Here is a 24,551-nt window from a genome sequence, read left to right as displayed (position 1 = left end):
GGGCAGGAGGGCTCCAGGCACCGGGGCAGAGGTTCCCTGGCAGCCCCTGGGGAAGCCCATGGGGAGGCCGGCTGTGCCCCTGCGGCCATGGAGCTCCACGGGGGAGCAGATCTCCACCTGCACCGGGGAGGGCCCCACGCCGGAGCAGGGGGATGCCCGAAGGAGGCCGTGACCCCGTGGGCAGCCCGTGCTGGGGCCGGCTCCTGGCAGGGCCTGTGGTCCGTGGGGAGAGAGCGGAGCCCCGGCTGGAGCAGGTTTGCTGGCAGGGCCTGGGCCCCCGTGGGGGACCGGAGCTGGAGCAGCCTGTTCCTGAAGGACGACACCCGTGGGGGGACCCAGGCTGGAGCAGCTTGTGAAGAACTGCAGCCCATGGGAAGGACTCATGTTAGAGAGGTCTGTGGAGGTCTCCCACACCGGAGCTGGGGCAGAACATGAGTCGTCCTCCCTCTGAGGAGGAAATGTTGTCTTCAAACTGCAATTGTGTCAAACAAATTCCAGTCATGTAGCCTTGAGAACCTTGAGAATGTTTTTGGAAACTGCTTTAGAATCTTATCTTTATGTTGAATGAAAACAGAATAGTCTATTATTAGGCCTAGGAATCATAACAACTCTGTTTCTTTTGTAGGTATTTGTATAACCATGTATTGTTTAATCCTGAGCTTATGGTTGTTAGGTAAGTGGTATAAAATTAGTAATGATTCAGCTAACTCAAGAAGCTCCATGGACCCAGAATATACATTTTATGACGATACAACATGTATCATGTTTTATTGTTACTATATGACTCGTAATTACCTGTAAAGCGGGGAAGAAGTAGACCACATCACCCTAATGTGAATGTACAGCCTTTGATTTGTTTTCACTCTAGAGACTGTATTTCATTTTATAGTGTAATAAAAATGGCATAGGGAAACACTGATCAGTCAAATAGTTTGGTGGATGCTGCAATCAATTTGTTTAGGCTGTTCAGAAGACTGAGCCAGAACATGGTTTAGTTCACTGACAAATTCTTGTAACACCTACACAATCAGAGTGCTATGCCTGTCTGAGAAAGTCGCTCTGACCAGCAGCATGCTTGAGATGATACTCAGGTAGGCAAATGATAGGCTGCACCATTCTGTCCCTGAGCACAAGCATTCACGGAATCATAGACTGGACTGCTGCAGGTGCTCAGCCCTGCTGCTCAGGCAGGGTCACCTGGAACAGGCTGCCCAGGACCATGTCATCCAGAGGGCTTTTGAGTATCTCCAGGGATGCAGACTCCACAACCTCCCTGGGTAACCTGTGCCAGTCACCCTCACAGTAAAAAAAAAAAAGGTTACCTGAAATTCAGAAGGAATCTCCTGTGTTTCAGTCTGTGCCCATTGCCCCTTGTCCTGGTACTGGGCACCGCTGAAAAAAGCCTGGCTCTGTCTTTCAACACCCTCCCTTCAGGTATTGACATACATTGAAGAGATAGACAGCCCCTGAGCTCCCCTTCTTTAGGCTAACCAGACTTCTTCTGGCCATCCTTTCTTTAAGCTAAATAGTCCCTGCTCCCTTGGCCTTTCCTCATGTAAGAGATGCTCCAGTCTCTTAATAATCCTAATGGTGCTTTGCTGAAGTCCCTCCAGTAGGTCCATATCTCTCCTCATACTGGGGAGCCCAGAACTAAACCCAGTACTCCAGGTGTTGTCCCACCAATGCTGAGTAGAGGAGAAGGACTGCTAGCACCACTCCTCAAGCAGACCAGGAAACCATTTGCCTTATTTGCCACAATGGCCACATTATTAGAATTGATAACTGGAACCAATAATTGATAGTTCAATGAAGTTCAAGGATGATTTTTTTTTTTTTTAAGCCATAGGTCAAAATATCTGCCTGTACCCTTTCAGTTATAATGTGTAGTGCAGTCATCTAGGGCACCATTACAGAATCTAAATAGCAAAGGTACTTTTTTTCTGAAGGTGTTATCAATTCCAGCAAGATCAGAGCCATGTAGGTCACAGAGAATAATTTGTAGGCATGGAAACTGGTCACAGCCACCAGAATAATAAACTTCATTTTAGGTAAATGCTAATGCATCTAATAACATTTAGTGCACTAAAACACATTGTGCCTTTTCAGCTTTTCTTGTAAATGCGTCGGAAAATATACTCTCACTTTGTGATTTGGAGCTATCGGCACACCTTGTATGGAAGCATCCTGAAAATAGACTGCCACCTCCCTGCTCTTCCTACACTCACAATATGTCAAAGCTAAATAACAATAAATGTGGATATGGCACATGAGTCTAGCAAACAGTTCCACTGCTTTTAAAGGGAGTTCTGGGTAGACAGCAATTCACAGCCTTGAGGTGTTTGTCCCATCATCACGCTCAGAAATCTCACTTCCTTCCTTCTGAATCTTCAAGTAAGAGCTGCAGTCTTCTCTTTTAGATGTGTATGAAAGTGTCTCTACCTCAAAATTGAAGGAGAAAAAGAAAAGAAATATTTGGGATTCCAGTTCTGACCAGAAAAGAACTAAGGAAACACTGTTGGGGTTTTTTTTTGAATGTGAATGAAATGCAATTAAATCAATCTAAATGTACCATATCTGCAACCAAGCATGAACAATAGCACCTGCTGTGCTATATGGCATCCCTCTGTACCCGTCAACAAAATTATTCCAGTGATACTTGAAATATACTTGCCTATTTCAAACATACTTGAAACATGCTGATAAACATGTAATTTACCTGCTCTGGTCCTGGATAAAATATTCAAGTCAAGGCAAGGCGATCACGAAGCAAAGAGCTCCTTGCTGGCATTAGTGGACCTGTCAGACAGTCAGTGGAATAACAATCAAGAAAAGGTCAAATACTCCATCAAATTATCAGATGGAAATCTTACCTCTAGGAATGCAAAAAGTTTTTCCTCATTTATCGTGATTATTAAAAAATGACAGCCATTATTTGGGTATAAATTTGTGATTATTTGAGTGACATCATTGATTTTCTTGACAATAGATATGCTTCCACCATCTGGGAAATAGGGACTGACACCTCCTTTTGATACTGGAAATAAATATCACTATCTTCTCCTTGAAAGAATATACACCAGCTTCAACAGTGGAATATGGAATATTTCTGTGAAATTATGGAAAATAATATTGTCAGGTAAAATGCTGGCCAGTGGAGAGACCTATTAGTTAGGTTGTTGAGGGTGTGTATTCTGTAAAATAAGATGCCAACAGAAATACAAATATAATAGAACTGGAAAGATACAAAAAAGATACTTACATTTTTAACATAAAGTGCCTTTCTATTGCAGTCCCCAAACAAACCACCAAGGGAAAAAAAAGGTATATAATTGTATATGAAGAGCAGCTTTGTACCCTGATCACTATTTTTACTGAGCAAACATGCCAAGACCTTGACAAGCTGCTTGTTCCTTCACAAGACAAATAATAAATCATTACTGACAAGGAATAAATGTTATTAAATCCATATTGTCTTTTTTAATTAAGCCATTAATATTTCATTCCATTATTGAAACTCATGCTACCTTAATTTATTAAAAGATTTACAGAATCACAGAATCATTAAGGTTGGAAAAGAAGACCTTTAACATCATCAAGTCCAACCATCAACCCAACACCACCATGCCCACTAAACCACATCCTGAAGTGAAAAGTGATTATATCATCAAATTATATAATCAAAAGTTATTATATTTTGCCTGTTTTCCTAAGAAGGAAGGAATTCTATTATGCACTATGGTAAAAATAGAGAGACAGGAATTGCTTGGATTATGATTCAGTAATCTAATTCTTAATTCTATTACCACAGAAGAAGAGATAACTTAAAGAGCCTTTTCTTTTTTTTTTAACCTCTGCTGATTTGACATGCATCCTCACTAGATACAGAGAGTAACAACACTAAGATAGAATGAATTTCAAAGAATGCAAATGTGTTCGCTCACTGTGGGGCCCAAGGGTGCCTCCTCTATGAGCATTATATCCCCAGCGCTGCATTGCCAAGGACAATGTCACTGCAAAATGGCTGCAGCAGCTCTCGAGGAGGATGGCCAACTCTCTGAGATCCTTCAGCCCCCCCCCCCGCCCCGAGATGTACGCATAATGCTGGACATTCGTCTGTGCGCAGAGGAGAGCATGGGGTGGATTACAGAAATTAAGACAGCCTCTTGTTGCTGAACATTGAGAAAAAGAATGCATCGAGTACTTCAGGTTCATGTGGGGCTGCTGTCACTAAATCACCTAATCCATTCAGTGACAGGCCACATTTTTCTTTTTTATTGTTTTAGTGCTAGTGTAGCCATAGAATATCTTCTTGTGACCCCTGATGTCCCTTGCAAGTGTCACTCTAGATTCCAGATGAGCTTCAGTTTCCTACCACTATCCATATAAGCCAAGGCAATGCCATCGACAGTTCACCCTGTAGCCTGTTTTTAACTCAATCTCCTGTACGTTGATTTCTTTCTTGCGTCGGAGATCTACACGAGGCTCCTGGCTACTCAAGCCAGAGTCCTGATAAAAGTGTTTTTCCTCCCGAGCACCAGAATAGTCGTCCGTCCTTCAAGACCTGTAAGTTTTTCTGGACTCCTCTATGACTCCCAAGCAATCCCACCTAACTAGTTTCCTATATAAATCCAAAATCTGGTCTCTTGGGATGCACGCAACTTAGGGTGCATTTGTATTCTGCTACTTGCTTTTCTCTCTCCCCTCTGAATCATGAACTCCATTAGTACATGGTCACCACACCCAGGGTTGCCATTGATTTCCACAACCCCCCAACAATCCTTCCTTGATAGTGAGCAGCAGAAGGAGCTGCGTGCTGCACAGATTTGCCCATCCAGGCCACTTGTCCATTTTGTGAGGGTTAGCTAAGTTAAAACTAAATATAATCCACAAATGTCCTTAACTGGGCGCCCCTAATCCACAATGCACTGCAATATGCTGACAGCGAACTAATGAGTGAGGGTGGTACTGAATAACCTCCGCATTGTGGACAATCAATACATGTGACATGGAACCCTCTCGCATACAGACCAAGTGAAATCGCCACTGTCAAATCTGAATATTAAAGATCACTAAATTTTTTTTTTTTTTTTTTGGACAAAAGATACATATAAATAGAAGCTCTAGTATTTTATTCGCACACTGCAAAGGATCATTTTCCAAACCCCTTGGGGTGCATGCACCCCCCTCTGGAGCCCACTGTTCTGGAGGAACTTCAGCATTGATTTATTGGCAGTTGAGCTGAAGAGCTCCCTCTTCTCCAGGTGCCTGTGACAAAAGACCTGCCTCTGCTCAAGAAGTCAGCTTGCCTTTGCTCTTTTCACCACATCTTCTTCTAAGAAAATATGTCCAGTTATTTTGTTATGAGGCTGCCAAAGCAAAGATTTAGCTGTTCCGAAATATCCCATATCATCCAGCAAAAGGAACAACAGAAGAAGTATTTCATGTTTCATTTCCTTGGAGATACCTCAACCCACGTTAATACCCAACAACAATATTGAGATAAGCTCCTTTAACAATATACAAACACAGCATGTAGGTTTACTTGATTTTCATGAACTTAGTTGGATTAGATGAGGTTATAGGAAAAACCACCTGCGATGAAGACACCAAAGGCCAATGCAAACTCACCCTTTGATGCACAGTGCCATGTGGGTTGCCAACATTGGCTTTCAAAAAATCTTAGAAGAGTGAATAGCAAGAAAAGAAACTGTAATATCATCTACAAAGACCATTAGGTAAGAGGCAGTAAAAATACTCCTTCAACCTTCCCCTGTCCAGCAAGCCATCAGTGATACACAAATCACAGAACCATTTAGGTTGGAAAAGACCCTTAAGATCATCAGGTCCAACCGTTAATGTGTTTGCTGCAGCATGTTAGAACACATTAGGTGCAATATGTTATCGTCGGATCGACTACCAAAAAATTCAGGAAGGTCCTGGCCCCATCAAGACACCATCACAAACTCTCCTATAAAACATAGGGAGGGCAGGTCCCATTCCAGGACCTGGACCAAGAAGTCATCCCCGCCTCCATCCAGAAACCACCACTACTTGCATCCCAACATCTTGCGCTTCCAGCAAATGTCAGGGAGGCTCAAGTCCCCCATAGGAACTGGGTCTGTGATCTAGAGACTTCCTTGAGTCGTTTCAAGGAGACTCCGCTCATTGGCTCATCCTGACCAGGTGGTCAGGACACTCACCTCTGCCATGAGCCCAGGGGAGTTTGCAGGCAAGCGCACCGAGAAGCCGCTAGGCGCAGACAAGGTCACAGACACTCTACTTGCTGATGATCAAGTTACCTGCGGGCTTTAATTCTTGTCTCAGTAAGCCACCAAAGCCAGCCTATTTCAGGACACAATTGTTAGTAAAAATAACACTGAGAGCAACGTAGAACGGGTAAAATGTAAGCACAACCATTTGGATGGGTAAAATGTAAACACATTTACAAAAATGGATAAAGTGTGGATAAAATGTAAACACAATCATCCAACAATAAAAAGAAAAAAAATTCCAAGACAGAACATTGGCTAAGCACAGCAAAATGGGACGCGCCAAGAAAAACAGCTCAAATCACTGAGTCGCTGGAGGGATCTTTCATTTCCACAGCTGGGCTCCTTCATGCCATTCCCATTTATCCAAACATCCCTGCAGCGTAAAGACAAAAAAGTGGAAAAGGCATGAAGACCAAGCCCGACGCGCAGCAGTGGTTCCTCAGAGCAGCAGACAGGCACTTTCAGCAAGGCTGCCTTTTACAGCCCCGCCGTGTCCTCACCACCGAGCACTTACATTCACATGTCGGATACTTAATCACTCCATCCAGGCACTCTGCTCTAAATTTCTCAGGGTGTGAAACTTGCCGGTACCACCGTTTGCATTCAAAGAAAATATAATCCCCGGAGCGATAGGTAGAAGTGCTCGAGCTTGATGACTGTAGTTGAATATTGTTCCTTTCCATAACCCTCTCATGCACTGTACAGTTCTCTGCAAAAAGCACTTTCATTATTTGCCTGGAGACCTCACAGAGGACAAGTGATGCTCTGAAACTGTTGGTACCAGCTGAGAGACCTGGAGAGCCCCTTCCCCAGCAGCCTTTCCAGCTCAGGTACGCCGGTCAACGGCTTCTAGGGGACGCAGCCCCTCACCGCCTGCAGCTTACAGGGCGCTCCCACACCCCGGCTCCTGCCCAGGTGCTCCCTCAGGAAAGCTAAAGCTTTGCCCTCAGCTTCAGCACTAAAAAGGCAGCAACGCGGCGGCTAAGCTGTGGCCGGAGTGGAGATGACTTACTTCCTGGCTTGCAGCGTGGATATTCTAACGTCCCCTCCACACACTGTGCTCTGAATGGGGAAGATGCTGGGTCCTTCAAATATCCTCTCTTACACCGAAATTCAATAAAGTCACCCGATCTGGAATACAGCTTTCTTCCTACGATCCATTTCAGCTCAATATTGTTTCTGTCCATGTCTTCTTCAGATGCTGTACAGGCCACTTGGAAAAGGCAAGGGAAGAGCGTCATCACTTCATAGAAACGCACCACAGGTACATTTCCTTCCCCCCGCTCCCGCACCTGCCCCCGAGCCTGCAGAAGTTCTTTGCATCACAAAATGCTTCCTGCTCTTTGCTCTGTCCCTCTGTTACCTGCCACAGGAAAGTCTACATAAGCTAACAGCAAAAGGAAATTCCTCTGGACAAAGGAAGGACTCATTGCTCTTCTGCCCTGCCGGCATCGCAGCCCCAGCACAAGCGATGCCGCGCAAGCGATGCCCTCAGGATCTGAGAAAGAGACAACAGGTGCAGTCACACAGCACACGCTTCAACCTACCTAAGCAAACTGGGGGGCTCGTCCACTGCCCATCAGTACAGGTGATATACGGAGATCCTTCCAGGACATAGAGACTTGGGCATTTGTATTCCAGAGTTTTACCTTGCGGATATTCTTGCATGGGGAAAGAAAGAAGGTCTCCATTTTCAATGACTGGAGGTGAGCCACATTTCCCACTTTTCCCTGGAAGAAAATTCCCAATCAGAGAGAACACCCTGAGTTTAATTGCGGTGGAGGCCTGGCCACAAATACTACCGCACGGTACCTTGGCTTTACTCTGAGACACCCGGCGGAAAGCCAAGGGAAACCCAAATACCTGTCAGGTGAAAAAGAGCGAGAGTTTCTCACTTCTCCAGTGCCGGACTCACAAGTACCGGTTCACCCCGTTTGGCCACGGCGGAAGTGCTTGCAGCATAACGGTGTAGCGTCTGGCAGAGGCCATCCTGCAGAAGACCCTGACACCCACCTCCTCCCTGTACTGCCTGAGCGGTGAGAAAAGCGGATCCGACTGCAAACGATAATGACTGCCACTGAACTGCACCGCTGCAGTCACTAACCGGCTCACCCTTGGGCTCTGTAGGCCGCTTACGGCCGCTGGGGACTTCACCCACGCCAATCCTGAAGCACGGCTGCCTTACGGATTTTTATACCTCTTCAAGCACCACACTTGCTGTCAAGTCTGGCCTTCCAATGGGCCTTGCACTGGGAAGTCTTCAGGGAAGACCCAGATCCATTGGTGCCAGCAGTGAGCCTCTTTGCACTTGGCATTGTGTTCTGGAGCCACGACATGGAGCCTGGTCTTAATGCATCTGCTCTTTCTGCACCCACCGCCCCCCCGCCAGCTCCCAGCCGGGTGGTGCTCGAGTCAAACGCTGCTGCATTGGTTCGTGTGCTGAAACTTTCTGTATGGTGTCCAAGGAAAACAAGTGAGATTATTTAGCGCGCTCACGAAATCCAAGAGGCACCACCACAGTACCTGGGTCTTGGCTCACACATCAAATTCTACCCTCAGTTGATTTAACCATTGATTTGACTCCACGGCCTTCAATACGGCAAGGCATCATCTGCGTTATGTAGATGTCAACTAGCAGGGAAGCTGTGGGCTCAGTTCTCCAACACTGACGGAAAAATTTCTCGCTCTTTTCTCATCGGGCAGGCACAGAAAGTAGATTCTAAGAAGTCCAAAGGCTGCGGCTCAGAACTAGACCTAGCCAGCAACTGCTCTCGGCCTCAGGGTAGTTTGCCAGATGGGGCCCTCTCGAGTGAAGCCACCTGGGTCACTCAGCTGGTAAACTCATCTGAATGTGTACCTGGGAAAAAGGCTTTTTCCTGAGTGTGCCAGAGACGTTGAGTTTGTGCACAGTAATGAGACTGAAATCTGGGAGAAGTAAATGCCCCTGAGTCAGCTTCATGACAGTCCCACCGACCGGCAACTGTATGAAGAGAGAAAGAAATTACCTTTGCACTTTGGCAGCGCTGTCCAGGTCCCATTCTGACACGCTACGGTGGAAGCCCCAGTCATCTCAAAACCTTGCCAGCACTGATAGCGAGCACTCTCCCCAGGCAAGTACCTTGACTTTTTAACACCTTGAACTTTACCACCAGCAATTTCTGGAGGAGGTGCACACGTCACATCTGAAAAGAGACACTGCTGCAGTCACGTTTGCACTACTTGAGGTGCTCCCCTGTAGAACCGACACAGCTAAAGGAATCAATCTTGTTGTTACAATTTCTGTCCAGACTTTCTGCCCGAGGTGGGTCACAGCTCCAAGAGGTCACCATGGAGAGAGTAACGAGCTGTGACAGGGGCAGCAGACCACTCTTTCTGGGACTCTCAGGAGATGGCAGGGTCAATGAGGGCTTCTAGAAAAAGCCGGAAAACAGAGAGTCCCCTCTATGCTAAGAGGCAGGATGAAAGCACAGCTTCCTACCTCTGCACGTTGGTGCTTGTGACCACTCGCCGTTTGTACAAGTGACATAATTTCCACCCAGCATTTGAAAATTGCTTTCGCACCCATACTGCACTCTGGCACCGGGCAGATACCTCTCCCGCCGAGCGCTTGTAATATAAGCATTGGGAATTTCAGGTGCGGCTCCACAGCTAACATCTGAAAAAGGGAGGTGCATTTCAGAACAGTAGTGCAGCAATGCGACAATCACAGAACATTGCATTCTGGAGCACCTTTGTTCCCGATGAGCAAAAACGGTTTGCGTAACGCAGATCTCTTTCTACTGGTAGAAAAGGGAGATACGATGGCCTTTGCTCTGCAACGCCTCACCAGACACTGTTATTTTTGCCTAGAGTGACCACAAAGAGAAAAGGAGTTGCAGCGACCAGCCCGAGGCGCAGGTCGGTGCCTACCAGTTCTCTCCTCCTTTGCAGCCAGCACCCGTTCCCCCATAACCCTCCCTTTGCTGGATTTCATCAGTGAGCTGAGTTTCAGCTACTAGCTTCCGCCCACAGGAGAAACCATTTCTTTGCACATCTGCCCCGTTTGTTTTTTTCTCAGGGGCCAGAAAAATAGTTGTTGGAGCAGCCCGCTCAAAGCAAGTCACCTGTTGGCTCTATTGGCCTGACTCGGCGGCACGCCTGCGTTGACATTATTTTAATTCACAACGCGAAAGACTAAGAAGGTTCACAGACTACTTAGAAGTAGAACCTATACCTTGACAGAAGGGCGGTGCTGTCCAGTTTCCTTCTCTGCAAATAATTTCGGGGGGACCAACAATCAGGAACCCTGCATCACACTGGTAGCGAATTGTTTCACCGGGCTCATAAATGTCCTTGTTTCTGCCTTCAATTTGAGCACTGGCAACCTTTGGAATACGTCCACACGGCATTTCTGAGAAGATACAGAAAGGTGACGCTTGTGCTAATGTGATACACATAGACCAAGTGCACTGTTTGCACCGAACAGATGCTTTGCGGAGCTTTTTCTGACATCAGCATAGTCATCCGCTGACGCTGGATTTTATATAAAAGGAAGCACATGGAAGATCAAATAAGTCATTCCCCTAGACAGGCATGGACTTCGGTCACTGAAATATTTAGATCCTGTTTCTAACCATGCCAGAAAATTTTAATCAAGGCTTCCGCCCCTTACTCCCCAGAAGTGGTTTCCATCACTGAAGCCCCAAAGCAACTCCTAGTCACTAGTGGGCTCTGTAGAAAACAGATCCTTGGATCATGAGGATGCGCCCAGGACTCACCTGGCAGAGATACGAACTGAACAAAGATTGCAAGAATTCAAAGGAATAGTTTAAAAACTTAAACTGCATTCCAAAAGTCAGACTTGCATCCAGCTAGGATTGCTCTGAAGACATCCACACGAGGGATGATAAGATTCCACATCAAAATATGGAGTTACTGGCTCTTACTAATCCAGCTCCAGTTTAAAATTTTTTCAATTTCATTGCTAAATGCACTTCAAATAAAGTATTTTTTGCTATTACCCAAGCATGTAGGAGCTGAAGTCCAGTTTCCCATAGAACAAGTTATCTCTGATGGTCCATCTAACATGTATCCAGAACGAGAAACATACTTAAATTTAGCACCAGCCAGATAAATTGTTTTCCCTTCTTTTATAATTTTTAGGTTTTGATTTTCCAGCTTGGGAACATCAGCACATTCTACAGGTTGTGGTGGCAAACATGGTCTTTCTAAAAAATACAGAAAACACAGATAAGTAATAGTGGAAGACAATTAATATTCCAATGACATATGCCATCTAAAACTGAAAAGAAAAAAAAAAATTCATCCAAGCATAAATAAATGGCTTGAAAGGAAGATGAAGGAATATCTAAGACACACAAAGCAAAACTTCTCTCTCATTTCTCACCTACATGGGGTTTCTCTCTTTGCCTTTGAACAAAATTAAAGATGTTTTCCAGTTCATACCAAGGAAATATACTTACAGCTTAGCATCAAGAACAGGGAAAATTTCATAGGCAGAGAAATAGAAGGAACATTATCTTGTTTTGGGATATTGAAAGTGAATTTCTAGCATGTTGGCCGTTAAATTTTTCCACCATTAATAAAGGTGTACCAATACCCTGAGTGGTTTTGTGATGATGTAACAAAAATGAAAAAGAGAACAGAACTTACTACCTGATACATACAATGGATTAAATCTCTATGAAGCCCTCTGAGTCAGGGCTGTCCCAATGCTTTTTTCTTCTATACTAGTGTAGAGTGGGTGGACTTAAATTGTATTTCATATGCATTTTTAGTTATTAGTAAATTAGGTTTTATCAGTTGACACATCCAGTTTGTAGGCATATGTTTGCACTGAGTTCCACAATACAAACAATCTAATTACAGTCAAAGGTCCTGCTCAGGAACTGGGACTGGGAATTTTATTTCAGTAAAAGTTCTTTTATGAAGAGCTCCAACATTTTTTTGGTTATTCCTCTCTATGTCTGCCACTTATCAGCAGAAATGGAGACTCACAGGCAATGCAAAAGAAGAGAAACCATGCAGCATGAGAACCTTGCAGCTAAGAAATACAGCCATGGTTGGCATGTTGTGTGTGTCAGTCACCAGCTGGCACCTCATTTTTCCTGTGCTCATCTACCTCCTATTCATTTCTGAAAACACTTTATTCTACCTCTTAATGAACTTCTGCTTACAAGATATCACCTGCATCCGTAATAACTTAACAATTGGATTACAGATTCCTCAGCATTTCTTAGAATAGATGGCCTGAATTATGCCATATCATTTATACTCCTATTATAGGAAGAAGCCACAGAAAGGAGAAAAATCAAGAAAGGATAAAAATTATAAAAACCCAAAGATTGTTACTACTACAACGAAACAATAAATAATACTGGTTTTTTTCATCAGCATACTATTAAGGCCCCCAGTCAAAACCAAAACTCTGTTCTGCAATTATACAATCAAATAAACACACAGCTCTTGAAAAACTACCTGAAAGTTTTAAATGCCATGTTAGATATGTCTGTGTAAATAAAAAGACTTACTGTCTAGCACTTGATTAACTGCACTTTCATAAGCAACTTACATGCTACTGCTTTTCTGCAGTTACCTGTTCATAATAAACTTACCGTGAACAATATCGTCCTCCGGCTAATGATGACTGCAAATGCATGACGCAGAAATTAATAATAAAATAAATAGAAAAAAATAATCCACTACTGACCCACGCAGTGAGGTGGTGATTGCCATTTCCCTTTTATACATGTTATTTCATTCGCACCGATGAGCTGGAAACTCTCCAGACATGAAAAAGTTATTTTACTCCCATGCTTGTAGTTTCTTCCAACTGTTATCTGTTGAGCACCAGGCAGCTGAGGTGGAGGTGGGCATGTACTCTCTTCAGCTAAGGACACATATTATGATAGAACATAAGATAAAGCATAACAGTTCATAACAGATTACATCAAGAACAACCAAGAAAACACCGGTGTTAGATAACTCTTCAGTAGCTATCTCAAGCTTTAATTAATATCATCATCATTTTGTTCTGCTTCAGAAACACAAGAGCTGCCTTCAGATGCTCCTATGCTTTCAACCTCATAGAAAAGACAGTCACAGTTGCCTACACCAATTTAAGCTGGAGCTTCTTGTAGTCCCTCCTTACCCTTACACACAGCTGCACACTCCTGTGTGCTCTCCCCATTCCTCTCTCTATGGTGAACTACTTTAGGAAAACTGGACCAACTTCTGGTATTCTTGTTTTGTTTTGTTGTTATTTTTTTCTTCAGACCTAGCTGATAACAGAGCTAAATGAGAATCACAAAAGGAAACAAGTAAACTTCAATTTTGCTGCTCAAGGAATGAAGGTCTGCTCCTGACAAAGGAAAGAAAAAGGGGGGGAAGGAGATAGATCTAGGAAGAAGGAGACCTCAAGAGCTTGGTTTGTTGCTTCTAGTGGTTCCAGAAAACTCAGAAAGTAGGGCAATTGGTTTTGAATGGGAATGCTCCCTCAACTGATTGCCACTCTGTGTACTTCTCCCACTTCCATGTATCATTTCCCATGAATCTGGAATAATCAAAGCAGGCAATGAGATGATGACTGTTTTACAATCATGCCTTCTCAGGCAATATCCTGCTTTGCTATACATAAAGGCAGTCAGTCCTGCAGGCTGCCGCCTTTGGTGTGTATTACATAAGGGCAGTCTCCTCTAGACCCGTGTTTTTGAATTGGCCGACTCAGGATTTTTCTTGTTGTTTCACTAGGAAGCAAATGGAAAAAATAGAAGGAGAAAAAAAGAAAAATCAGGAAAAAAAGGCTTTGAATGTTTACAAGAAATAAAGGAACTTTGGCTGGAGTTTGAGCTATGTACTACTCTCGTTTGCACCAGGATAACACCCTTTTGAAGAACCAAGCTTAAATTTATCATCGCATCTTTTCTCACATCAGAAGTGACAGTGACAACTGTTCCAGTCAATCATCAGAGTAGAGGTTATTAAGTTTGCCTCACTAAAATAGCGCGTCTCTAAACCTAGTTAAAACTGTTCAATTGATTCCCATAATTATTCATGACAGTCCTTTAGCATAGAATTGCGTAAGCATATATATAAGCATGTAAGCATTTCTATTTCAGACTAGTGACACAGCAATGCTAAGAAGCTTTAATGAGCATCTACCATTCCTACATAAAAAGAAGAAATTGTATGCAAATCTAAAAACATACCTGTACATACAATCTCTGGTGACCATTTTCCAGACACACAAGTTGCCTTTTTAATATTTTTGTCAGCTGATGTACATATATAATGTATAACTCCATGTAACCCAATCTCCTTACTTGGCTTGGGAAGACGACCATTGTGCACAAGCTCAACATTCACTGGAATTGCACACTGGGGAGATGGATCTGAAAAGTATCAACAAGGAGAGCTAAAAAATAGATTTAGTTCAGATAATACATATGTATGCATTCACCGATGAAGAGGTCATCGGTTTCCTAACGTATGTCCCTGTGAAAGTGGTTTTTTATTTACTGTAGTTCAAAGTAACTCCTGAGATTCCTAAATTACAGAAACAGAATGATTTTTTGTTCCAGCTATCTAAAGCAGAGACTGTTCCCACTCACAAAGCAATTATTTTTGTGTTGGCAGGACCCCTTTTCCTGAGTGCAGTAAATAATATAAAACCTAAGCATTCTTTTCTTCACTAAAGCTATAAAAAGGTAGCAAGATGAGAAACCCTTTGCTTGTAGAAAAAGGAGCGTAAAGGTAGTATTACTCCACACTGAATATGTATCAGGTATCAATCTCCTGTGGAAGTGTATCTAAGTCATAACCAAGTCTTGTGTCTTTGACTGGTGATTCTGAGAGTCGGAACACAAGCTACTTGTGAAAGTCAAGCTGACTGTGTTTTGTGCCAGATTCAATCTTCAACATAATTGCAAATAAAAGTACAGTGTACTCAAATCACTGATGAACAGAAAATCACTTCTGAAAAAAAGGGGGAACCAAGAATTGGATATTTTGTTAAAGATAAGTGAAGCACTGGCGTAATTTATCCCAGACAAGACTACTTCTTGTTCAGTATTGCTTTTTTTCTGAAATTACGGACTCCAATGTACTTTTTTTCTTTTTCTTAGGAAAAGGCTTTGTTTTATATCTTTTTAAAAGACATTACTTTCATTCAATTTATGCACTGCAAAACTAAGTGTGAAGGTGAGAAAAAAGAGAAAACTACTAGTCGGAAATGAAAAGGACTAATCTACATAAAAATGGTGAGGATGGGATAAGCCTAGCACATTGTGGCTATTGATATTATTTTTAAATCCCAGCAGAATTTTAAAAAAGCAAGGTAGTATACAGAGACATAAAACTACAAGTAATTAATGGAACGGGCACGCTACTTTATTACAGGTACCTCCTAAGGTTTCTGAAAGGTTGTTACCGGGGAGGAACACTGGAAAATGGGTAAAAACCACATACACCAAAGACGTACCCCCATATTTGATTTTACCCACTCTGCAAGTGTTCATTTCCTTCCCCAAACCTACCCAGAGTGCTTACAAAAGTTGTAGGTGCAGCATCTTTCCAGGATGAAAGACATGTTCACATTTTAAAGAGGAGTAAGTAAAAAAATACTTAGTTGAGATGCATGAAACTATAGTATCTCTAGCTACATGTTGATTGCTGAAGTCCTTGAAATTTTTAATAGACCTATGTTACACTCACATCTGAAATATTATGGAAATATTATGGAAATAGATTACCAGCACAAAGAGGTAAAGGCTTCCATTCCCCATTAAGACATTTTATTTTCATTTCCTTAGACTTGCCAGAGCCTTGTTTACATCCACAAATTACTTCATCACCATGTGAAAACTGGGTCTGGTCTTTCTGATGAACAACAACATTTGGAATTGAGGAAGGTGATCCACATGGCATTTTGTCTTCTGTTGAAAAGAGCAGTATTCCACAATAATATTGGAGTCATATATGAATAGCTGAAAGAACTTAAATAAAAATAACTATATTTGCATTTGGGAGGCAAACCTTCTCCTATTAATTGTAATAACTAAACTTCAACACAGCTGGAGTATGTATATCTTTTAGTCAGTTTACTAAATCCCTCTCCTGTCTTTTCCCTTCCTTTTCCATCACAGTGGTAACTCCACAGCATGCTCCACAAGTAGTTTCAGCTAACATTAATTTCCTAACCTGTTTCTTATTGGTACATAAACCCTGAAGTCTAAGGAAACCTTCAATTAATCCAACTCATCTGGATCCCTGAGTGGGATCAATCCAACTCACCTGGGTCCCTGATTCCAGTCAGTCAAAATTATATTTGATTATACACCTACATCTTTGCAATGTGCACCTTAAGTTAGGATTATTGCAAGAACTGAAAGCTATTGTAACATCACTTAGAGGGCCGTACCACTGTCACCTCTGTGTGATAACAGCAGTTCCTGCTTTGGGCTGTCACTGTTGCAGTGGTAGTGACAGCAAAGGGTAATGGCTTGCATAGGTAAGTGCAGCGTGTCAGTAGGTTTTTTTGAAGGAGGAAAAAGGTATGTAAAGGGAATAAGGGCATATGGCCCGCTCTTAATGTGGGAGAGGGAAGATCCATGATAAACTCAAAAACTGAATTTGAACAACCTTGCACTCAGGTTTGGACTACTCTTCTTTCAAGCCTGTGCACTGAAATGTTTCTCACTGGATCAAAGATTAAAAAGATGCAAGCACCATGCTGTACATTTTTAAACCATCAGTGCTGCTAATGGAAGACGTGTCAAAATGTGTATGTACAGAGACAGAGTAAACCAATCTATAAAAAATGACCATTTATTGGTTTTGCTGTTAGATCATCCTGCGCCGTAAGAACGCCCTGAATTGTTTTTTGTACTTAGAGATTTTCAGCTTGAATATCCCATTCTAATTCAATTCTGAGACACTGTCTTAACAAGCAAATAGTAGTTTTGCACAAGCATGTTTTAACTCCTGTCATTGACATTCATACTCTCAGGTTTGAGGTACCTAATGGCATGCACAGAAAATGGGTGCTTTTGTTTAGGCAGACTTGACTGTAGAACTATTCACCATTTCAATATCAGGACTATAAAAAATAGTCAGACGTGTGACTCTAGCCTAGGGAAGACAGCAACATACATAATGCATTCACAGTCTTCATGTTCGTAGTCCTGTGCCCCAGTAACATATGGCATTACCATTGCTAGAAAAAGGCCACAGACTTTGTACTGTGCTTGCAAGCCGTCAGGATGGAGGCTTATCAGGCTTACTCTGTCAGAACCTGTCCTGACCTGCCTGGAGGCTTGATTTTACTTATTTTATCTGTAACAGCGATTTTTCTAGCAACCAGGCTATAGTTAATTTATTTTACTTTTGGTTAGCTCTGTATGGGACAACCATAGTTTTATACACATAGTACTAACAAGTTTTTAATCTCTGTAGAGTAATTATTACTCTAATGATGTGGGCGAACATAGGGCTGGTATGATAACAGAGACATTGAGAAATGAGGACAAAGGATGGGTGCGGCAGAGTAGAGACATGGGGTGGTAAGAGACAGAGCATAGCCTTGGCACTCCAAGGCTATGAATAGCTCACAAAAGGCCAGCTTCGACCTGGAGCTGATCAAAACTGGTTTTAGGGGTAATACAAAGAACAAACATCTAACATATTTAAAACACACTTAACATATCTAATTCAGAACTTGTAGACCAGTGAAAAAAGGGCAAGGCATAAAAGCATGCTAGCAAACCTAAAAATCACCCCAAGCATCCTGTAAAGAGGAAGAGGAAATCATCAGCATCAACATCTTATTCCTCCAGTGAATGACTTGAGATACTGATAATGTGCTGCAATTTCCCTCCAAAACACACCAGACTGAAGCTATTGACTTTAGGACCCAAAGGGGCAGTGGAAGGGTGAGCATAACACCAGAAAAAGGGTTAAATAAGAGAAAGTGTGTGTATAACAATTATAATTATATATTATAAATTATTTGTATTACTTACTCAGTATTATTTATACATTTATAATTATTCTTTATATATTATATATTTATTTTATTTCTCTTTCAATAATTTCAATCATTTGATCTGGACTCACAACAACTCTTTGATTGGACTGTTAAGATTTCAATTATGCTAATAATAAAGTTTTAGATTCACATATAGTGTGTGTTTACTTTTCATCCATAAGATTTTGAACATAACATGTTATATGTGCAAATGTGTGATTTTAATTGTGAAAATATCTGTGAAGTATTACCCTACAGTGAATTATAGACTTCTCATGAGTAGGAGTTATATAGATTACCAATGCAAGATGGAGGAGATGACCACTGTCCATCAACGCATTCTATTTCCTTTGATCCAACCAATTTAAATTCGATGTTGCATTCATATTGCTTTCTGTCCCCATGCTGATACCATTCCACAGAGCCACCAGCAATACTTCCATTGGTAATCCCAGGTGGAGGTCCACAGCCTCTGGCATTCACTGAAATCAAGAGATCAAAGTTATGCTCTGAACTCAGTACTTTTAGCACAGGTATATGTTAAGTGCAACACAAAATAAATTGAATTTGTTGTTTAGAGCTAAGAAAAGCCAACAGAACAGGTTAAACAGGTCATTGGTTTATGCCTTTGAATATCTGGATTCATGTTGGGCTGGAGATCACAAGCAGATATGCATGACCCTGGCTTACTCTACTTTTTTACTTCCATGCACTATCAATTGTTTGCGATGACAAAAGAAGTGGTTGACAAAACCAACCTTGTTTTAAGAGAAAAATAGTATTACATGGATGACAACTTCTGTATTCTTTAAAAAAAAAAAAGGGAAAATTCTGCAAGTAATAATAACCTATGTTATAAAAATCACCCAGCAAGTAGTATGTACTGTATATTAAAGGAATTAACTTCTGATGGAATGAATGGAACTCCTGTTAAGGGAACTTAAAATGTTCCTAAGCTAAAAAGCCAACTATATGAAATATAATTGTTTTTAAATGCAAAAGAGAGTGAGCAAAATGAAGGATGAGAGCATGGAAGACCAGAAGAAAATTGATCAAGTGGGAAGGAATGGAGATGAGAAATATGAGATCCCTTCATCCTGTCAAGCTGCCTCATGAAATGGCATAGCACCAGCAAAAGAAACTCTTTTCAGATGCCACTAAGTTGTGCTCTGTCCTAAAAAGGATGACAAGAATAGGGGCATATATCTTCCGTTCTACATGGGTTTGTTCATCCTGCTGGACGAAGCTGAGGACTTTCACAGGGAAAACCCTTCATTGAGTTTCTTTTTCCTGGGGCCAGCTCCATGTCATCTCCAAACCAGCTTTTTTCACTTCAATATCATGTGATCAGAAAAAGGACCACAAGGTATAATATCTGATGGGTATCAACATTAGGTAGGGGCAAAACTTAGGACATTTAGGATACAGCAAGAAAGGACATTACTCAAATTAATCACTCCTGGCTGCCATATTGCACAGTATTTATGCCTTTTGAAATAATACAAAATTTTTCATACTGGTGAAATTTTGCATAAGCCATTTACCAGCTCACTTTCAGTTATTGCATAACTCCAATTGGGATAACTAAAGCTAAGAGAATGTTCAACACTGAAAGTTCAGCTGTTCAGGATCTTTCCCATGAAATAACAAAACACTATGAAATGATTCAAAGAGGACTATTTCCTGCCCTTTTAGAGACAAAGGTGGGATAATTGTTCTTGGGAGCCAGGCTAGCTTATAGAAGGTGTCCACAGAAGTCTTCAGGACCCCAGCATTTTCATCTATTTCCTACTACAATAAAGTTAACAGAAGAATTACCTTTACATGCTGGTGGTGGTGGAAACCATCCAAAGTAATAGCACTGAGTAGAGGCAGGTCCCACTCTCACGTAATTGTTTGCACAGGTAAATTTCACAACATCTCCATTGTGGTATTTACCCTCCTTGGGAGAAAAATCTCCATTGGGCAATGTCAGCATTTCACATTCTATTGCTGTAAAGACAAAATATTTTAACATATAGTGTACATCCTACAACAAGTACATGAAATACTAATGATTAGTACAAAATCAAATAAAATCTTAAAGAAAGAACCTTCACAAAGTGTATACAGAGTTACACTGATTAGCAAACACAACAATAGTCACCAAGACACTGGGGCGTCGGACTCCATTCACCATTTATGCTACACCTTGTGGTACCAGTTGGCATATTATTTGCAGTTTGATATCCCTCCAAACATGCATACTCAATTGTATCTTCAGGCATGAACATAGTTTTGTTTGCGTGGTAAGACAGAATGTCCAAATGAGGTATTTTACATGATTCTGTAGAATAAAACAAAGACAGTGCATTTTGTGATCCAGAAACATTGTCCTTTGGAATCATCATTTCTGTAGGTGCTTTAGGGTGTGCTAGTCTACTGAACTACTCAGTATATTTGAAACATTAAAAATTCTGCATTGTCAGAATATGAATGTAGAATATCATATGTAGCATATTCACATAATATCCATTGCATCAATCTTCAGAAATATGTGTATAAAAGTAATATCTAGCATAAATATTTCTTCCTTAGATTCAGTTCCATTCCTTCTACTATGTATTATTATTATTGGTGTTGCAGCAAACAGTTTGTACTCCTGTTACCCATGGTCATTTGTGAGGGGATCAGAAAAAAAGCCACAAAATTCTAGTTAAAGGCAGTCTGAAATAAAATGACAAGATAAAATATCAACTAAAATTGGTCAATGTTACAAGCCTCGGTACCATAACACTGGAATACTAAGTCTCTTCTTTTACTATCCTACACCCCTGTTCAGGAGAGGAAAGAACTTGTAAGAGGAAAAAAGCAACAACAGTTTGGAGGTATTTTCAGCAACAATCACTCTGGTGTTTTTCACAAATGTACTTTTTCACACCAGGGCAGATATATGCATAGTGCTTTTTATACACAGACACAACATCTTTCCAAATGATGAATTCTATTTTTTCTCTAGTTTGGTCACATTTAAAGAAGGTTCTTGGCAGAATCCTTTGGTTCACAGGCATTTTTTCATATATCTTCCCTCACAAATGTGAAAGGTGGGAGAACTAGGAGTAAATTTGGGCATATATACCTTGTATCAGGTAAGAAGATACAGAAGTACAGGAGAATTCAGTGATTACCATCGACTTTGTCCTAGAGGTCCAAAAAGATAGCTCACCTAGACGACAGTAGATATTTTCCTGCCTTACTCACTTCCTTTATGTTTTCTCTCTGCATTTCTTGGAGCCCCAGAAAGAGTAATCTCTGGAGGATCAGTCCTCTATTTGAGTCTCTCTCTGCCCAGTGAGAAAACTCTACCAATCTAGATGACAAAAATCTGAGTACATAGGACATCGTGTCTGTCCCAATGACAATGATAGGGAGCTCTGAAGCCTTTTTGCTACTCACTGATGCACTTTGGAAGTGGAGTCCAGCCATTCTCTTGACACTGTACTATTCCTGTTTCTTGTCCTTCTGGAGTTACAAAGCCAGTACGACAACGATAGGTGACTTTCTCCTGTAAATGAAATGTTTTCTTTCCCGAGGTGAAATAACCATTGTGAAAATTGATGTTCTGGCATTTTTCTGAAAGAGATAAACAGAATTTCTTCAAAGTAAAACACTGCTAAACTACATGCTTATACTACACAGAAGAAGGAGCACAAATGAAACAGCAGTAGGATTTACAACATTTTTAACAGCACATGAATTTTTACTTCTGCATTAAGCTCTCCTCCTGGGGGACAACTGGAAAGTGAAAAGTCAAAGTTCACAGTTACCAACTCACATAGCACAAACAGGGATGGACAGGGGGTTGATTTGCAGCAATCCTGTAAGCTTCCAAAATTGTATGTCCACATCCGGTCTTCACTAGAAATTAAATTCATGTTGGGCATGCATAGCGCTGTGCATGCATAAAGAGGACCTTCTGTCCATATTGCAAGGGGAGGCATGCCAGAGATCACAGAATCGTTAAGGTTGGAGAAGACCTTTAAGATCATCAAGTCCAACCATCAACTCAACAACACCATGCCCACTAAACCATGTCCCAAAGTGCCATGTCTACATGTTTTTTTGAACACTTCCAGTGATGGCGACTCCACCACCTCCCTGGGCAGCCTGTTCAAATGCTTGACCAGATCACCACAGTGTGCAGGTACCATCTCTACCAAAGAGAAATTATTCAGAGTGCACATACTGTAGGACTAAAGCAAATTTGTATCAAAGGATCCCTTCTTGTACACTAAAACGGTAGTGCAGACAAACCCAATGTTGTAACTGGTTTCACATCACTTGGAATACATTGTTTAAGCCAGTCTAAAGAGATGGAAATCAGTCATCTTGGCTGGATGTTATGGTCTTACATTCTGAAAGAAAACTTCTGTAGTATGCTAAATTCTTTACTAATAAACTCTTCTGTGAAGAAGTTTCTTCATTTTAAGAAATTAACACTATAACAAATAGAAATATTTGTGCATTAGAGAGTCAAGTAAATAAAGTTATGGAAAAAAAAAGACAAGTGAGGAACACTAGTGGATGTATTTGAATGTTTGGAGCAGAGTTAATGATACCTTCATGCAACAGCTTCAAAAGTTTAAACTTCACATCAAATTTTTTGGTGTTTATACCAGTAATGCCCAGGGTTGCCTAACACTACACATCATAAGATTTTATTTTGCTTGCTCATTGCTATGTCAAAATCTTAGTGCGTGGCAGTCCAAAACATTCTATGGTTGGTGTCTCCGTCAGAGTAAAATTGTTTCCTAAAAAAATATTTTTACAATCTAAGAAAAGTTAGGCTGAATTATGTCTTTTGTCCATATGAAATACTTATCTAAAGTATTTAAAGTTCCTGTGAGACATTCTAGCAATTTCAGGCTTGCTGCAAGTCAGGCACAAAAGCTGGAAACAGAGTTAGGAGAGGTAACCTCCTTACTCCACCTCCCATCTAGTATGAAGCCAGCTGGAAAGGAAGCAAGAGAAACAGGCATCAGGTGGCATAGTGAGAGGCTGAAAGGAGACAAGAAATTGCATGAGCCATTTGAGAAAATCACAGCATTGTGTTTTGGTTGTAGAGCACCTAGACTTAGATTTACTAAGCGCTAGTGGTGGATTAATGTAGGTGATGTGATGATGGATTTACTGGTTTTAGCTAGAAACCTCAAAAAAATACAAGCACGCTCACTTTTACGGATGCATCTTGGAGGAGGTGACCAGTCGTCCTTTGTGCATGTGACTTCCCCATCTTCCTGTTCAGTATGATAGTCATCATTGCAGACATATTTAACTCTTTCGCCTTCCTTGTAAACATTCTTCTGGCTATGTAAGAAATAACCATTTTCCAGCTCTCTGACATGACATTGTTCTAAAGAACGAAGGTAAGTACATTTAACCACAGTAATTTGTACAGCAAAAGCTGAAGTAAATGAATTCTTAGGAAGACAGTTACTAAAAAAGGGCCTCCTAGCACCTTTCTGTAGCCTTCTGTTCCAAAAAGACATTCATGTTCAAACCTGAATGAAAACATGTTTTGTTTCACTGCCTTAAGATTAATGAACCACATGAACAGGAGTGCAAGTCACTACATAAAGAAGTGCTAAGAAGTGGTCTAGTAAACAGTATTGCTTACCTAGTGTTCATAAGCAAGGTTGGCTAACTTCAGCACATCTAGTGTCTTGTACAGCCGCTCTGGTTTGGTCTGCTATGTCTCTAAAATACTGATGTCTGCCCTGAGTGATTTTCAGCATTTGCCTCCAGGAGATTTTATCATCTCTGCAAATCTATCAGCCTCTCGAACCAGCTCTAGAGATTTTAGCAACAGCTAAGCATGCTGGCTTTAGAGCATCCTGTGCCCCAAAGAGCCCAGACACAAGGAAGATGACTGAAGGAATGCTATAACCATGTTACTTGAGTAACTGGTCTTTTCCTCTGGGCAGGACTCCAGGCATTTCCTGCACTGAGCACCACTCGACTGAGGGCAACAGGGAAAGATCATCCTTTTGTAATCCACTTCCAAACCCTATCAGTAGGTAGGAACTTTACTGTGACTGAAGATGTGTGTTAGGAGAGGAAGCCTCAGCTTGCTGCTTTAAATCTATTTTCTATATTTCAACCATTAAGTCAGTGTATCTGAATCTCTTGCTGATGCCACGCTCACTTTCAGTTTATTGCAAGAGTGTACCAAGTTGTCAGCTCCAAATGCTATCCACAGGGACCACACAATAGATCTC

At 41.5% G+C, this 24,551-nt stretch overlaps 1 protein-coding gene across 1 annotated transcript in view; it reads right to left on the bottom strand.

Annotated features, from left to right (window-relative positions):
- Positions 1 to 5,868: 5,868 nt before the first annotated feature.
- CFH (complement factor H) overlaps positions 5,869 to 24,551 on the bottom strand; it is a 36,135-nt gene continuing 17,452 nt past the window's right edge. Inside the window, exons 9-23 of the mRNA XM_082002873.1 lie at positions 23,507 to 23,686; positions 21,730 to 21,906; positions 20,441 to 20,620; positions 20,113 to 20,286; positions 18,594 to 18,776; positions 16,022 to 16,204; positions 14,480 to 14,662; positions 12,982 to 13,161; positions 11,273 to 11,479; positions 10,486 to 10,662; positions 9,751 to 9,927; positions 9,278 to 9,454; positions 7,820 to 8,002; positions 7,285 to 7,485; positions 5,869 to 6,981 (exon numbers count right to left, since the gene is read on the bottom strand). Of these exons, the coding sequence (XP_081858999.1) occupies positions 6,734 to 6,981; positions 7,285 to 7,485; positions 7,820 to 8,002; positions 9,278 to 9,454; positions 9,751 to 9,927; positions 10,486 to 10,662; positions 11,273 to 11,479; positions 12,982 to 13,161; positions 14,480 to 14,662; positions 16,022 to 16,204; positions 18,594 to 18,776; positions 20,113 to 20,286; positions 20,441 to 20,620; positions 21,730 to 21,906; positions 23,507 to 23,686 (2,810 nt within the window). The 3' untranslated portion in view covers positions 5,869 to 6,733. The remainder of the gene's footprint in view (positions 6,982 to 7,284; positions 7,486 to 7,819; positions 8,003 to 9,277; positions 9,455 to 9,750; positions 9,928 to 10,485; positions 10,663 to 11,272; positions 11,480 to 12,981; positions 13,162 to 14,479; positions 14,663 to 16,021; positions 16,205 to 18,593; positions 18,777 to 20,112; positions 20,287 to 20,440; positions 20,621 to 21,729; positions 21,907 to 23,506; positions 23,687 to 24,551) is intronic.

Source organism: Phaethon aethereus (assembly GCF_964289735.1).
Source record: "Phaethon aethereus genome assembly, chromosome: 8".
Classification (NCBI taxonomy): Eukaryota; Metazoa; Chordata; class Aves; order Phaethontiformes; family Phaethontidae; genus Phaethon; species Phaethon aethereus.
This window is presented reverse-complemented; position numbering and strand designations above follow the sequence as displayed.